We start from the raw sequence: 15,248 nt of genomic DNA on the forward strand, positions 1-15,248 counted from the left end.
AGAAAAACAATTGATAAAAATTTGATATGAGGTTTGGTATTGTATTTCGTCAAAAAATAAAAATAAAATGTAAGTAATTATATTTTATTTTATGGTCCTGTAGATGTTAATTTGTTTTTAAAGCTGGTTAAATATGTTGGAAATGTAAGAACTTGCAAGAAATTATTGACTTCTTTTATACGATTGTTTCATGCATAAACACTATGAATTTTGATTTAATTTGTGTATGATTTACATAATTTAAATCATACATAGAATTACTTGTGTATGATCTTTTACGGATTTGAATCTCATTTCATACACGATGATCAGATATAAAAGTTGATGTGATATGTATAGAATATTATTTGAAGTTGTGGAATTTTGATCTGATCAACTGAGATAAAATATCGGCCTATGGTTGTTAAAAGGATGGTAAACATTCCCTTGGATGAAAGACAGTTCAAACTGCGAGTTAAACTGTTTATCTATCATTCCCTTCGAAAAGAATTTGGGTGTTGGAGAAAAATTGAATTTTCATTGTCAATTGAAATAAATTGTGATTATGGAACTACTATTTTCTATATGAATTCAAAATGCGAGTTGAACTGTTAATCCAGCATTTTTACGTTTTACATGAATTGTTCAAATGAGACACGTTTTCAATTCAGAATCCTATTATAGGTGTCGAAGTTAGGTAATCGGTTTCCCAGCCCACCTCTCTACAGTTATATTGCAGTCCACATTCAGAGTAGCTGATATAGATTGGTTTGCATCGATAAAGAAATAAGTTACCAATTTAGTGTCTAGTGATCTAAGATCTGGAGATTTGATTGGCGGCTTTTGTGGCAAATTATTGCTATGAATTGTCAACAATGGATGGTGCATAAAGATGAATTGTGAATTGTACAAGGTAGTTGATGAGTTATTTTATCTATAGTGGATATGTAGATCAGATAGGAATGGAAATACGTGATATAGATGTATGATGTGTGATCGAGAATGGGAGATATCTATGAATAGTTGGATGTATGAAGTGTTATTACGCAGGCATTGTTTTGTAAGGGGTAATTTTCATAAGTATATATTTTAGCTTCTCCTCTGATTTAGATGTTTAGTGGATAAAAAATAATTAATTTAGATTTTGAAGAAAAATTAATCCGAGGTATTTTTGATATGAAAGATTCACACCTTCAGATTTGGAAGTTCAATCTTGGGGTGTGACAAACATAGAGGTTGAAGAGCTTGAAGATGACAGATTTTGGGGAGAATATGAGAGCATTTACGTCATTTTTCATTAGTCTGTAACACGGGACATCCAAGTTGTTCCACCATGGTGGAACCATATTCCATTGAGTCATCTCATTATTCACACAGACACACACACACACACACACACACACACAAATGCGTGTTGAGTCGGGCAGTGTGGTGTGCTTATGCGTATGTGCGAATCTGTAATTAATTTTTTATTTAAATAAAATCTGTTTTATTTTAAATGCGCCTTTTCGTTTATTTGTAACTGTTTGCTTGAAATAGATAGTTGTATCTTTCCAAATGGGTTTCTCTCCTGAACCATTGCATTGTTTCTTTTGACTCCAAACCTTATTAGGCCTTCTTGCCTATACAAGACACGAACCCTTACGTCCTCTCGACTTCACTACCTCTCTCTCTCTCTCTCTCTCTCCTTTTACTTGAGATTTATATTGCTTTGATTTTTGACTATGGGCTAAAGATCAAACCTGGGGTTTTCCGAGTCTCTGTTTTCACTGCAAAATAGTGATTAACATAGTTCTATATGAGTTGTTGTATCTTGAGGGTGTATCGTCAAAGATTTTTTGCTTGCAGTAACATTGTTTTGCAGATGCAAGAAACATCTTAAATAGAGCAACGTTGTCTGCACCTCAACCTAGTTCATCTTCAATTTTGATTGTAGGTTGTATTCAACATCTACTTCACAAGCAATTATTTGGAAAGAGATTGAGGTACCACACAAATTTATTTGCAAGATATCTAACAGGATCTCATGTTGCTTGAATTCGATTCCCCAATTCTTTAGCTTCAGTAACAGCTCTTTGGCATTCATCCGAGCTATCTTTGTCTTGCTTCTCGATATTGCAGCTTGTCGTTTTATCTGGTGAAGATAGAGACAAAACAGGAAGGGCCACTGCAAGGGAACTTAATGCAATTGCACCATCGCTAATCAAGGGACGTATGGTAGCTTCCTCTTGGAGACACATGGCAGCGACAACGAGCGCTTGATACAAACTTTTCATTGAGATGTCCCCCCTGAAGAAGTGGATCTGTCGTTTGAAGCAACCTTTTTGGGTCTTGAAAAGTGGTTGTGCCTGTACAAAGATTAGTTAGTAGAAGAGTTCTCCAGCAATCCAAATGTTCATTCTGCCAATCAAACCCAGCAGATTACATGGCCTCTTTAAGGTCTTCTATAGGATATTCTGAATTGTATCCAGATAATTTTCCTTTTGCCGTACATTGTATTCTTGGAGGATGCAGCTCGACACTCTTTTGTAAGAGTCTAATGCTTCATCTATTTTAGCCCAAACCAAACAAATTGTGGGAGGTTTTACAGCAAGATTAACAGTCTCATTAAAATCTATACCTTGCATCTATGTGTATCCTTAACCAACCATTCACCATCATCAAGATATTTTGTAATCATTCCAATTTGTTGCATAGGACCAGATAAAGATGACGAGTCAATAAATGGGGAAGCAGTTTAAGACCACCAATTAAGGTTAAATGGTAGTAGCAAAAGGATACTTATGAGTATTGGTATGAAACACTTTTTTTTTTTTTTTTTTACGACACCATTTTGTTCCAGTGTTCGTAGACATGAAATTTTTCTAAAAAATCCCCAATCATCCAAAAGTTCTATGAAATCTTTGGAATCAAACTCCCCTCCCTCATCATATTGACTTTTTTAAAATTTTCTTGCAAATTGATTTTCAAGTAATTTTTGAGGAGTATCCAAAATTTTCAAGGAAGTGGATAAAACCAAGTGAATCATGTACAATCATCCACAAATAAAACATAATATTTGTACATTTGAACAGATGGCTTTGGTACAAGCCTGGTTGACAATCTTCCATTTAATTCTTGAAAAATTCACGAATTTTTTGCTTTTTTCAATGAAAGTATCATTCTTCGGATTATTGAACTATTTTCAATAATTCATGCATTTTAAGTTTAAAAAGATTTTTACGAATTTTTATAAAACTCGATGGGAAAAAAATGCTTTTGGTACTTGTTGTATGTTGCGAAGTGTAAACTTGTAAGTTGTGATGTGTAGCACAAATTGACTTGGAAGTGGTCATGCTTCAAAATTTTGGAGGAATACACCTTTTTATGTCACAAATGTCTCTTTTATCTTTAAAAAAATAATGACATGGCCCTCTACATTTATTTGAGATTACATATTAATTTTCAAAATTGATAATTTGTCCCTTGACTTTGGTTTTCTTTTACAAACCAATGAAACAGTAACCTTCATACCCTCATTATCACTACCATCATTATTACCATCACCAATATATCATCACCTTCACCATTAACATCACCATCACCATCACTATTAACATCACTATTATATTATCGAATTTTTGATTTTCAACGAATAATATATGTATGAAGCATATGCTGCATATTTTTCACTTATTGAAGTTTTGAATTTTTTTTTAGCGGATTTTTGCAGTCCAAAACCAAATAGAACTCGAATTTTTGCCGTATTCCGAATTGCTAACAAGGGGTAAGGTTGTTGGATTCATAGTTTTCTTTTATGTCTTAGGTTTTATGGGGGGCAAGATTTGAAATCAAGACTTTTTATTCTTAAGTGTTGGTGGTGTAGAGTTTTTCCATTTTTAGTGAACCTTAACTAAAAATATTTTACTTTTTGTGATAGTTGAAAAGTCAAAGATTCTTTGATTTGTTTTCTTAAAAGTTGTAAAGACAACTCTCTAAACTTTCAGTCTCACGTTGAATAAACACAAGACTTGTGCTCAACTAATAAAGGTTCATACTCTCCTACTTGTTTGAATGTGAGTGAGAAAAATAGTGGGCCTCATGCGCACATGGTGGACTAAGGTATCAGTGGACTACAGGCCATTGTGTTTGGGACCAACCTGTCAAAAAACCTTAATGCGCACACATAATAAAACATACACAAACGTGTCGGTCCGGGTTGGATTGGGTCTTATTGAAGTTCTTTTTACTGAAAGATCCATTGCTTCTTTTTCAATCTTAACCATTGATCTAAATTTCTATTAGATTAAGTTGTTTGGATCTTCCAACATTAAAAAAAAGGGCCAATTAAGGCCAATTGAGCAGTTGCTCTTTGTACCATTGGATTTTCTACTATAAAGGAATGGTGTGCTCTAAAGTTCTGTACACATAAATAGAAACAATGTTCTGATCTCTCTCTTATGTTCTTTTCGTTTCTACTGCTCATACACCAACTGATTCGATCGAGTTCATTGAAGATCTATTATTTTCGGGTGCATAGTTAAAAGATTTATGACTATTGAATCTTGGAAACTAACCGCTTAAGACTGATTGCACTGTAGATATCATCCTAAGGGAGGCGACTGTTCAATTGTTGATTTATAATGAACAAATAATAATAAACTTCAGCAAGCAAAGTTTGATCCACAAGGAAAAAGATCAATTCAAAGCCAATGCAGATTCTAGTAACCCAATTAAAAATAGAGTATAAAGAAATTACAGTTAAGAAGTAGAATAAAATTAAAGCAAGAATTGAAACTAAAGCAATGTAAAGATTAGAGAGATCAAAACCTTGCAAACTATCTTAAAGTCGGAACAATTTTATTTCTATCTCAATTTACACAACAAAGCTCTTGTTCGTGGATCGGAATGTAAATTAGTTAATTCTTTAGGTGAATCCAAAATATATGTGAATCTTTAACCAAGATGAAATTATCAAATTTATATCTCAAATTCGTCACTGAGCATGATTAAACTTGATCTTATCTAAGTATGAATCATCAAAGTTAGAACCCTAGATATAAATTAGATAATCCCAATCTTAAGAGTCTTCATAGAGGCACATTGAAACAGAGGCAATAAAATTGATGCAACAACAGTAAGATAAATTCACTTCGACTTCATTAATCTCTCTATGGCGAGTCTAGCCGATCATCGCGAAGAACAAATAACAATAAGATAAAATAAAGAGAGCAAAGTATAGAAGACAATGAAGGTTTTTTGTTGCTCTTTGATTCCAAAAACCAGCTTGAAGCTCTTTGATTACACAGTTTGAAAATAAACTAAGAACTAGACTAAGATTACAAGAAGAACTAAAGAAGAAAAGAGAAGAGATGGTTCTTTTAGCTCTCACTCTAAAAGAACTTTCTCTCTCTCACAAAATAGAAAATACAGAGCAAAATTAGGAAGAAGGGAGAAGGACCCCTTTCCTTGAGACAACCCTTCTATTTATAGAATTTCTTTCGGGTTTCGGATAAAATTCGCTCTAGTTGATGTGAGACAAATCTATCATTACAACTGCCAAAGGGTCTAGAAGCTTCAATATGAATCTCGAGGCTAATCTCCCAAGAATTACCACGATGCGCCACAAGGTCATCGCGACGAGGTGACATGGCGGATTTTTGTTCCGAGATTTGGGTGGATGATCCATTTTAGCTCAAGCATTGTAATGAAAATTATTTCCATTTTTATTGGTCTCCAAATTTAGTTTTTTTACTTGCAATCAATATAAATTCTCTTAACTTTTAATAATTTGGTAATTTTATATAATTTGTTTTTATTTGGGGAAGAATAGCAATCAAGTGTTGGTAATCCTTGTGTAATTACCGTCACAAAAATGACTTTATGGGACCTTATTAGCTGTGCCGGTGGGAGAATTGATTTTAAGGACAACAACAATTTTCCATCGATCACTCAATCAAATCGATAAGTAATTCTAACTTGTTCTACTGTCTGTTTTGAGTAAGCGTATTTAGATTCAAGATGTACACTATTTACAACATTTTATTCAAAGGAAAAGTCTCAATTTTATTATTTGAAGAAAAATGCAATCTACAACTCTGAAAACTTTTCTCTTCACCGAGATACGAGTGAAAACATCTATGGTTCTTACACACGTCCATATGTCAGGAAAGTGAGATATGTGGTACAATCTTGAGGTCACTTCACGATTATTCTTTCTTTTAACTTCAAACCTTGTGTCTATTGGGTCTTTTGTCCTCTCGACTTCAGTTCTTCTTCCTTTCTTTCTCTGTTTCACTACAAAACAAAGATTAACAGTAGTTGTATATGGGCTATTGTGTCCTGGGGACGTTTCGCCAGAGTTTCTAATGGCAGTAATATTGTTTTGAATAGGCGAGAAACGTCTTAAAAAGAGTTTCAATTTTGATTACAGGTTGTATTCAATATCTACTTCACAAGCAATAATATGGAAATACATCAAGGTACTACACGAATTTTTGTCTTTGTTTTTATTTTTATTTTTTATGACAAGGGGACACAAATTTATCTGCAACACATCCAACTGGATCTCCTGTTGTTTTCTTCAATTGAATTCGAATCCCATTCTATAGCTTCAACAATAGCTCTTTGGTGTTCATCCGAGCTATCTTCATCTGGCTTCTCTTTCTTGTCGCTTGACATTTTATCCGGTAAAGGTAGAGACAAAACAGGAAGAGATGCAGAGCCCCCCTCATCAGCTGGGGCCACTGCAAGGAAACTTAATGCACTTGCTACATCACTAATCAAGGGACGTAGGGTAGCCTCCTCTTGGAGACACATGGCAGCAACAGCGAGCGCTTGATACAAACTTCTCATTGAGAAGTCCCTTTGAAGAAGTGGATCTGCCATTTGAGGGAATCTTTTTCGGTCATTGAAAAGTGGTCGTGCCTGTTCAACAAAATAGATATTCAACTTACGTGAAGAAATGACTTTTAATCACAGTTTCAATCAACTCGAATATAAACTAGACATGTACGCATGATTGGACTTGGACAGATATATAAGGTATATGACAAGGCTCACTCATCCATAAAGTTGATCTCGCAACATTATGAAAATGCGTGTAGAATCTCAACATCCCTGACTTATAAAAGAAAATTTTACATATTAACAGAAAACCAACCAGCGAGATTCCATAAAAACTACAAAGATGTTACTTTTCCATTGAAATGTAAAACGAGCCATTGAAATATTCTATACTTGCTCAATAATACTTTTCCATCCAAAGTATGAGAAGCTCCAGCTTAAGACCACCGAACAACAAAAGCGCACACCTTTAGGTAAATTACAAGAAGCAACCTTGAAGACATTCTTCACAAACGAGACAACTGTTTTGCGAGCAGGTTGGTACCAACACATATCTCCTTATAAAAATATAATTGAAGACTACTAATTGGACTCTTTTAAGCAAACTAATTATAGCCAAGGACACTCAAAGGTCCTCCGCCAGATCTCCTACCTCACTATGTTGCTTTGATGTTCAAGTAGATTTTAAGAGCATTAGCTTAGACTGAATAAATTTACATGGACAATTTGTAAAAAATGGTCAGTCATGAGTAATATTTTTAACACAAAATGATGGGATTGACCTCATCAGAATTACGATTTGTCCCAACTCTTCTAGAAGCCATGGGCACTCTTATTAACTTCTTCTGGAACAATAGCTTTTATTTCATCCACAACAATTCCAAATTCCAATTCACTAAAAAAAAAAAAAACAAACTCTTAATGGATTCACATTCAAGCAAGGAGAAACAAAAAAAGTAAAGAGCAAGGAAGAAAATTACCCAAAGAACTAAATTTTGCTCTTCTGTTGGCCTAGTGGTGTCAATGGCTCTTCGCCCTGTGATTAACTCAAGTAAAACAACTCCAAAACTGTAAACATCCGATTTCAAGGTCAGCTGACCTTTTCTTGCATACTCCGGGGCACAATATCCATATGTGCCCATCACCCTTGTTGATACATGAGTCTCATCTCCAATAGGACCAAGCTTCGCAAACCCGAAATCCGAGAGTTTCGGATTGAACCCTTCATCCAACAAAATGTTGGACGATTTCAGATCACGATGTATAACAGGGGGATTGGTATTGTCATGCAAATGTGCCAGACCTTTAGCGGCTCCTGCTGCAATTTTCATTCTTGTATACCAACCTAACGGCTTCTGGTCTGGTGCGAGATCTACAAAAAAATATAAGACATGTATTGAAATATGTGCCGTGTATTGAATTATTTCAAATTCAAAGGAATATTATTACTTAAAATGTTTCCTTCAAATAGATAGCACAAAATCAAAAGATAAAATATATTTGACATACCTAGAAGATGATTTTCTAGAGACCCAAGTGGCATATATTCATAAACCAAAAGCCTCTGATCTCCATCAGTACAATATCCAATGAGATTAACTAGATTTTGATGGTGAAGAAGACTTAGCATTAAAACCTCAACAAGAAACTGATTGTTTCCTTGCAACCCATTCCTGTCAAGTTGCTTAATAGCCGCAAGCTGATAATAATGAACCAAAATCAGTCCTAAGTTTCTTCAATTATTCCAAGAAGCACTCAACTCAATTCATGGTAGTAAATTTAGTCCTCATTTACCTGCCCATTCTCAAGGCATCCCTTGTAGACTCTTCCAAACCCACCAGCACCCAATAGACATTCTGGTCGAAAATTCTTAGTTGCCAAGGCAAGCTCACGGAAGGTGAACGTTACTGCAATATGTCTATTATCGTTTTTGCCATTGGATTTTTTTTTGTTTTTGGTTTCAGGTAAGGTTTTTTTATTAGGATTCTCTGCAAAACAAAGTGTGGATGAATAAGTTTTTAATGACCAAATAATTTTACAGTTCTCAATCAATGTTTATAATAATTATGTATGCTCAAACCTAGTTTTCGATCAAATTAAGCTCATTAATAGCCAATGCCAGTAAGAAAGATCATATCCAAGTGCCTTACTAACTAAGAAGAATGAACCTAAAGGAAGGGAAATGTTTGCTCATCTTGAAGTTTTTCGAAGAGTAATGATTTTCTGACTCCCCCACGTGGCATACTAAAATTGCTGTCTTGGTGTGGCATGTGCTAGAACCATAGATCTTTTTTCTTGGGATACTCAACTGCAAATATTTATGGGGATGTGCAGATGTGTATCCCGATGCATAAATATATGGTTCTAGCACATGCCATGCCAAGAGAGTATTTTGAGTATGCCACATGAAGGAGTCAGATTATTACTACTTGTGTTTCGAAACTGAGTATAATTGAATTTGATTTTTTTTTTTCCTTTTTCTAAAGAATAAGTCTCATTTTATGGAAACCACTTGTGCACAAATAACTTTACAAGTTGCAAGGAAACATAAAATCTTAGATCATCCGATAGTGAAAATTTTGTATCGGATGCATTATGAAATGACGTTGGAGTAGGGGAGGGGGATATATTAATAGTTAAACAGATGTCCAGTCCAAAAGTTACACCTTAAAAGCTATGATTCATTTTTGCACCAAAACAAGCATGGATGGAGGTAGTGAGAGTAGATGTGAACACATTTGAACTAATAGAAGTCAGTATTTTTTAACGAAAGGCTTTGAGTATGATTCTCTTCCATATATGCTAAGGCAAACAGATTACTCACCAAACGGTGAAATGGATTCTTTAGGAGAAGCTGGTGGCAACTCTAAGCTCTTGCTACTATTTATTCTCTTTGACGCCTTCTTCTCATGGGCTGAGAAACATGAAAAGCAATTTATGAGTCGATAAACCAATAAATTCTTTTTGAATTCTTAGATATGGAACCTTCAAAACACCAATGGAACCTTGAAAATCTTAGCTCATGTTTGATTGCAGGGAGAATAATTATCTGGCAAATCCTTTTCCTATGTTTGAGTACAACATGGAAAATCACGTGCAAAAATCTCATTAAATTGGGTGTATAAGTTTATCTTATTTGAGTAAGTCTCGCCTTACTAATGGGCTGTTGAGCTCACCTTGTGGCTTCCAAAAACATGATTCAATGTCACAGTGATATAGATAACAAAATTCTATGAACTTTAAAGATAAAAAAACCTTGAAAAAGGTTATTTTTCACTGCTAGATTTTAATTTTAAATTTGGGAGTTGGATGGGAGTTTGGTAACCGTCAATTCTTAAAACCTTGGATCAAGTTAAAAAAAAAAAAAAATCAATTTTTTTAGGATCTGAGTATTTCCATGAAATCATGAGGGCTATGGTGTTGGTTGCCAATTTGATACATATTTGATCTCGACGACCTTAGTAAGATTCGAAATCTTACTTAGTTCTGTGTTTTTTAAAAACAATTAAATTAGAAGAAAAGGTACGAGCAGTTTCATATGTATCCGAAGAGCTTATTTGTAATTTAAAATATTGATTATAATGTTTTAAAGATTACACTACCAAAAAAAAAGAAAATATTTTTAGTAGATTTGAAAATGAAACGAATCATACCTTCCATGTTGTCTTCTTGAACATGGTGATTGAGGTCAAGTCCACTGTTCACTGTTATCCTATTTGTGATTTGTTCCTGAACATAGTGATTGCGGTCAAATCCACTGTTTGTTGTAACATTATAATATGTGTTGAGCTCTAGATGATCAATGCGATGGTTCAAACCAAATCCATCACTGTTGACCGTAGGCTTAATGTATGTGTCAAGCTCCTGATGATCAATGCGATGGTTCAAGCCAAATCCGCTGTTGGCCGTAAGATTATTAAATGTGTTGGACTCGTCAATTTGGTGGTTCAAGCCAAATCCACTATTGATTGTTGAACTTATCATATTAATGTATAGTGGATATCTAATATTGGGGTTGATTAGGATCTATTTTGGTACCATATTTTTATAATTAGAAGGCTCAATCTGCAAAGAAGAAACAAATACACCTTAGAACTTGTGAAAACTGAAAAAATATATATATTAGAGTACTGATAATCTGACTTAGCCATGTGCCAGCTCAATCGACTTACCTGATGTGACAAAGTTGGGAACCGTAGATGTACTCTCCTCGGGATACAGAACTATGGTTCCCCATAAAAAGGTGCAGTTTTGTATCCAGATGAGAATACATCTATGGTTTGCAAGCCTGTCATGTGAGATAAGTTGATTGAGTGTGCCACATGCCTAAGTCAGATTATCACGACTCAAAATATAAATGGTGAAACAGGCTAAAATACAAACAAAAATCACTTAACTACTATGAATTTTTTACAATCAAACAAAAAATATCACTCCCTCTCTGTTTTTTTTTTCTTTTTCTTTTTTTTTTTTTTTTGTGGCTAATTTACGAAAAGATGCGTTGAAAATTGTAGACTATTCATTTTAATTCCGAAAATGGTAAATTACTATTTTTGAAATTAAAATATTTTACATAAGTTGGAAAATTTATTATATAAATCATAAATATTTTTCTCATTACAATTTTAATAAAAATAGTTTAAAAAAAAATTCGGCTTATAAAATAATAATTAATAACAATAATAATAATAATAATAATAACAACAATAATAATAAATAACAACACACCCTCGTATTTGAACTGAAATTGAACATTGCTTAAGGATACTCTTAGATGCATTTTTAACTTACAAGATATGTAGAAGCAGAAGATGTCGTTGGAGAGAGAGAGAGAGCCTGTATTTGGGTGGGAGATTCCTCCATATATCTATATATATATATATATATAAACTAATGAGGAAAATGAATACGGAGTTCGTCGAAGCTACCTAGAAATTAAGTACTTTTTGGATGGGTACAACAGTGTCAGTTCCAAACCAAGGTCATGTGGCACCTCATTTTTATGCCACGTGGCAATTTTGTTTTTGTTTTTGTTTTGTTGTTGTTGTTATGATCTATTAACCGTATGGATATGTGGTCCATCTCTTTGTGTATCTCTACACACAAAAGATCAGTTTGATTCGTGATGTGTATCCATTGATTATAGCATTGTCTTAACTCTTAAGAATGATTTTTAATCGTTGGATTTAAACTCTTTTCCAAGAGTTTAGATCTAATGGATTCAAGTTATCAAACATGAGGAAGAGAAGAGTTTCTTGGTGCCGTGTCCAGTGCTTCACATCCTTTAACTTGGTGAAAGTGTTAATGTTTATTAATTGAGTAATGTGAGAATCGATGTCAATTTTAATGTTACTTCAGCATTTTCCTTTGAGGTTAAATTAAGAGTTGTGCTAGAGTGACCTCAGCGGACACATGGACGTGGTGGCACACGCATGTCCGTAGATGCATTTTACTCATATTTCGGAGAAAATGCATTTATAGCATGCGTGCCACCACATCAACATATCCCCATATATTGTGATGATACCACAGTTATGTTCTTCTCTAACAATGAAAAATACTTGATCGATGTGTAACACATAAAGGTCAAGTACTTGGTGATTAGAGAAATAATCAAAAAATAGTTAGTGTGATTAGAAAACATTAGTACCATTCTATTGATAAAAGGATTATCACTAAAAACTTATAGAGAACATATTATCAAAATGTTTTTGGAAATTTTTTTTATATATTTAGAATATATTACTCTAAAGTGGTTATGTAATTGATATTAACATTTATACTAAATAAAGTTTATTTGTACTTTTTTCTTATTTTTAATTATATTATGTATATTTTGTTTAGATTTAAGTAATACAGAAAATGTATTAATAAAACAAATGGCATGAACACAATTAAAGACTATATTAGAAAAAGTATTAATGGCATGGTACATTGAAGGAAGTATGATATATATGACATACAATCATCATGACTCACATTAATCTTTCTCTTTCTTTCTCTCTCTTGTTGATTCATCAAAACATGCGTTGAAATTTAAATTTTTTTAAAAGAAATGATAAATTATCATTTCCAATTAAAATATTTTATGTAAATGGAGAAAAAACTATTTACATCATAATATTTTTTGACTTTCATTTTAATGATCAATTATAAAAGCATTTTGTTTTATAAAAATTATTTTCTCACACAAAATGTTATATTTCTGAAAATGCTAGTGTACCATTTTCAAAATTAAAATTAAAAGTATATCATTTTTGAAAATTTCAACATTTCTCTATCAATTTAATAATCCACCCCTACCCCTCCTCCTCTGTGCTGGGCGGGCACAAAGTTACTGGTCAATCCTTTACCCATTTAGCTAATTAAATTGGCACTTTCAAGAAGAGAACAATCTAAATAACAGTTAAATAAATCAGAAAATCCATTTATCTTGAACATACACATTAAAAGCATTAGAAACCATACTAACCTATCGAAATAATAATAATAATAATAATAATAATAATGCACATTTGAACTGAAAATTAAAATTGTAATTTAAAAATACCCTTAGATGCAATTTTAACTTACAAGATATATACAGTTGAAAGGAGAGAGTATTTGGGTGGGGTGCCCCATGTATATAACTTAAACTTGTAGGACAACTTAAAATTTATTTTCTAAAAGGCCCATCATGAAAGAAAGCAAAGGCGAAGTTCTCGAAGCTACCAATAAATTAAGTACTTTTTGGATCTATTGCAGGCTGACGGATTCAACAATGTATGATTGTATATAAGGTCTAGACACTATGTTGGATTAGGTGGGGAAGAGTGGAGTTTCTTAGTGATGTGTTTGTACATTGGTCTTCTTTTTTCTTTTTTAGGATGAGTCCTACGATGCCTATGTGTCATGTTTTAGTTGGATTTAAAATACATAGGGATGCGTGCACAACTTGTTTAGGAGCCATTAATAAACTGACAAAAAAACACACTCAAAATTCACTCAATTGACGTGTCATGTTTACCTAACCAAAGAGTCTTTCCTCGGGATACATTTCTTGTATCTATGGTTCTATATATGCAGTTGAGCTTTTTTTTTTTTTTTAAGAAGTAATAGTTGTGCTTATTTTATTTATGTGGAGGGGCATATAGAGACGACATGGGGAGTAAACCCATTCATGCCTTACCATCTCAGCTAACCCTTGGTGAGTTATAGAGTGTCTCTTTTTATTCTATTTATCATTATTCTTTTTTTCTTTAAAAAGTTCAAATCCTATGCAACTAGGGTGGAGGCGTGATTTTTTCCTCACAACCCCCCAGGGTGTTTGCCATGTAGTTAAAAAGACAAAATAATAATGAGAAGAAATTTCTCTCTCCTTCCCACAACGAAAAGAGAAAATTTCCCTATTGCATCACCTTATGACATTCAAAATCATGATTCGATGTCACATGGTTGTAGAGCACGGAATTCGATATATTAAAAAAAAAATTAATTATTTTGCACCATTGAATTTGAATTTTAAATTTGGGTGTTTGGTAACCGTTCATTTTCAAAACTTTGGATCAAACTCTTAAAAATAAAAATAAAAAATTGTGATTTTTTGTTAGATTGTAAAGGTGGTAATCCATGTGGGCACCTTGCATCAGATATCATAAGCTTGCTTCCCAATTAGTAGGAGAGTTGGGATCCACACACTGGCCCAAGGGTAGCGATTTCCCAAGTAGGAGAGCACATAACTCACCTGGCCAATAAGGGGGGGGAGGGACTTTCATCGCCCTTGCAATTTTCATTGTCAATTGCACTAAATTGTGATATGGAACTACTATTTAAATTGTGAATTCAAAATGTGAGAAAATTGCTTTATCTAGATTTTGTATGTTTTACGTGAATTGTTTCAATGAGGCACATTTTTAATTTAGAATCCTGTTATAAGTATCAAGTTTCTTAATGGGTTTCCCATCAGAGATCTCACCTTCCCATTGCAGTCTAGATTCAGAGCAGGTGATACAGAGTGGATTGCATTGATTAAGAAATGAGTTATGAATTTAGTGTTTAGTGACCAAAGATCGATCTAGAGGTTTGATTGGCAGCTTATGCTGTAAATTATAGCTTTGGAATGGCAACAATGGATGGTAATTGTAAATTAGTTATATAATGACATAATATCCGCTTAATGGCGAATTATGAATTGTATAAGATAGTTGGTGAGTTATTTTAGATGTTGGGGTTAGAATCTTGTCTACAGTGGATATATGGAGGTGTATCTCATATACTTACTAAAACATGGAGAGGAATCTCTAAATCCCCATTTAATAAAATGAGTGTAACAAAGAAAAGGACGTTGAGATGAATGAGTGCAAAGAATAGGAAAGATAAAATAAAAAAATACGTGATGAACTAAGAATGTTGATAGAATTAGCGAAAACATATATAGCTCTCTCTCTCTCTCTCTCTCAATAACA

At 33.5% G+C, this 15,248-nt stretch overlaps 2 protein-coding genes across 2 annotated transcripts in view; both read right to left on the reverse strand.

Moving 5' to 3' along the window:
- The window catches only part of LOC147401971 (putative serine/threonine-protein kinase PBL25), a 59,755-nt gene that overhangs the window by 11,623 nt on the left and 32,884 nt on the right, over window positions 1-15,248 (reverse strand). The window lies entirely within an intron of this gene.
- The window catches only part of LOC147401972 (putative serine/threonine-protein kinase PBL7), a 41,916-nt gene continuing 32,886 nt past the window's right edge, over window positions 6,219-15,248 (reverse strand). Inside the window, exons 5-7 of the mRNA XM_086443473.1 lie at window positions 8,314-8,503; window positions 7,785-8,176; window positions 6,219-6,885 (exon numbers count right to left, since the gene is read on the reverse strand). Of these exons, the coding sequence (XP_086299599.1) occupies window positions 6,502-6,885; window positions 7,785-8,176; window positions 8,314-8,503 (966 nt within the window). The 3' untranslated portion in view covers window positions 6,219-6,501. The remainder of the gene's footprint in view (window positions 6,886-7,784; window positions 8,177-8,313; window positions 8,504-15,248) is intronic.

The sequence above is a fragment of the Akebia trifoliata genome, chromosome 5 (genome assembly GCF_017979445.1).
Source record: "Akebia trifoliata isolate Shusen 1 chromosome 5, ASM1797944v1, whole genome shotgun sequence".
Classification (NCBI taxonomy): Eukaryota; Viridiplantae; Streptophyta; class Magnoliopsida; order Ranunculales; family Lardizabalaceae; genus Akebia; species Akebia trifoliata.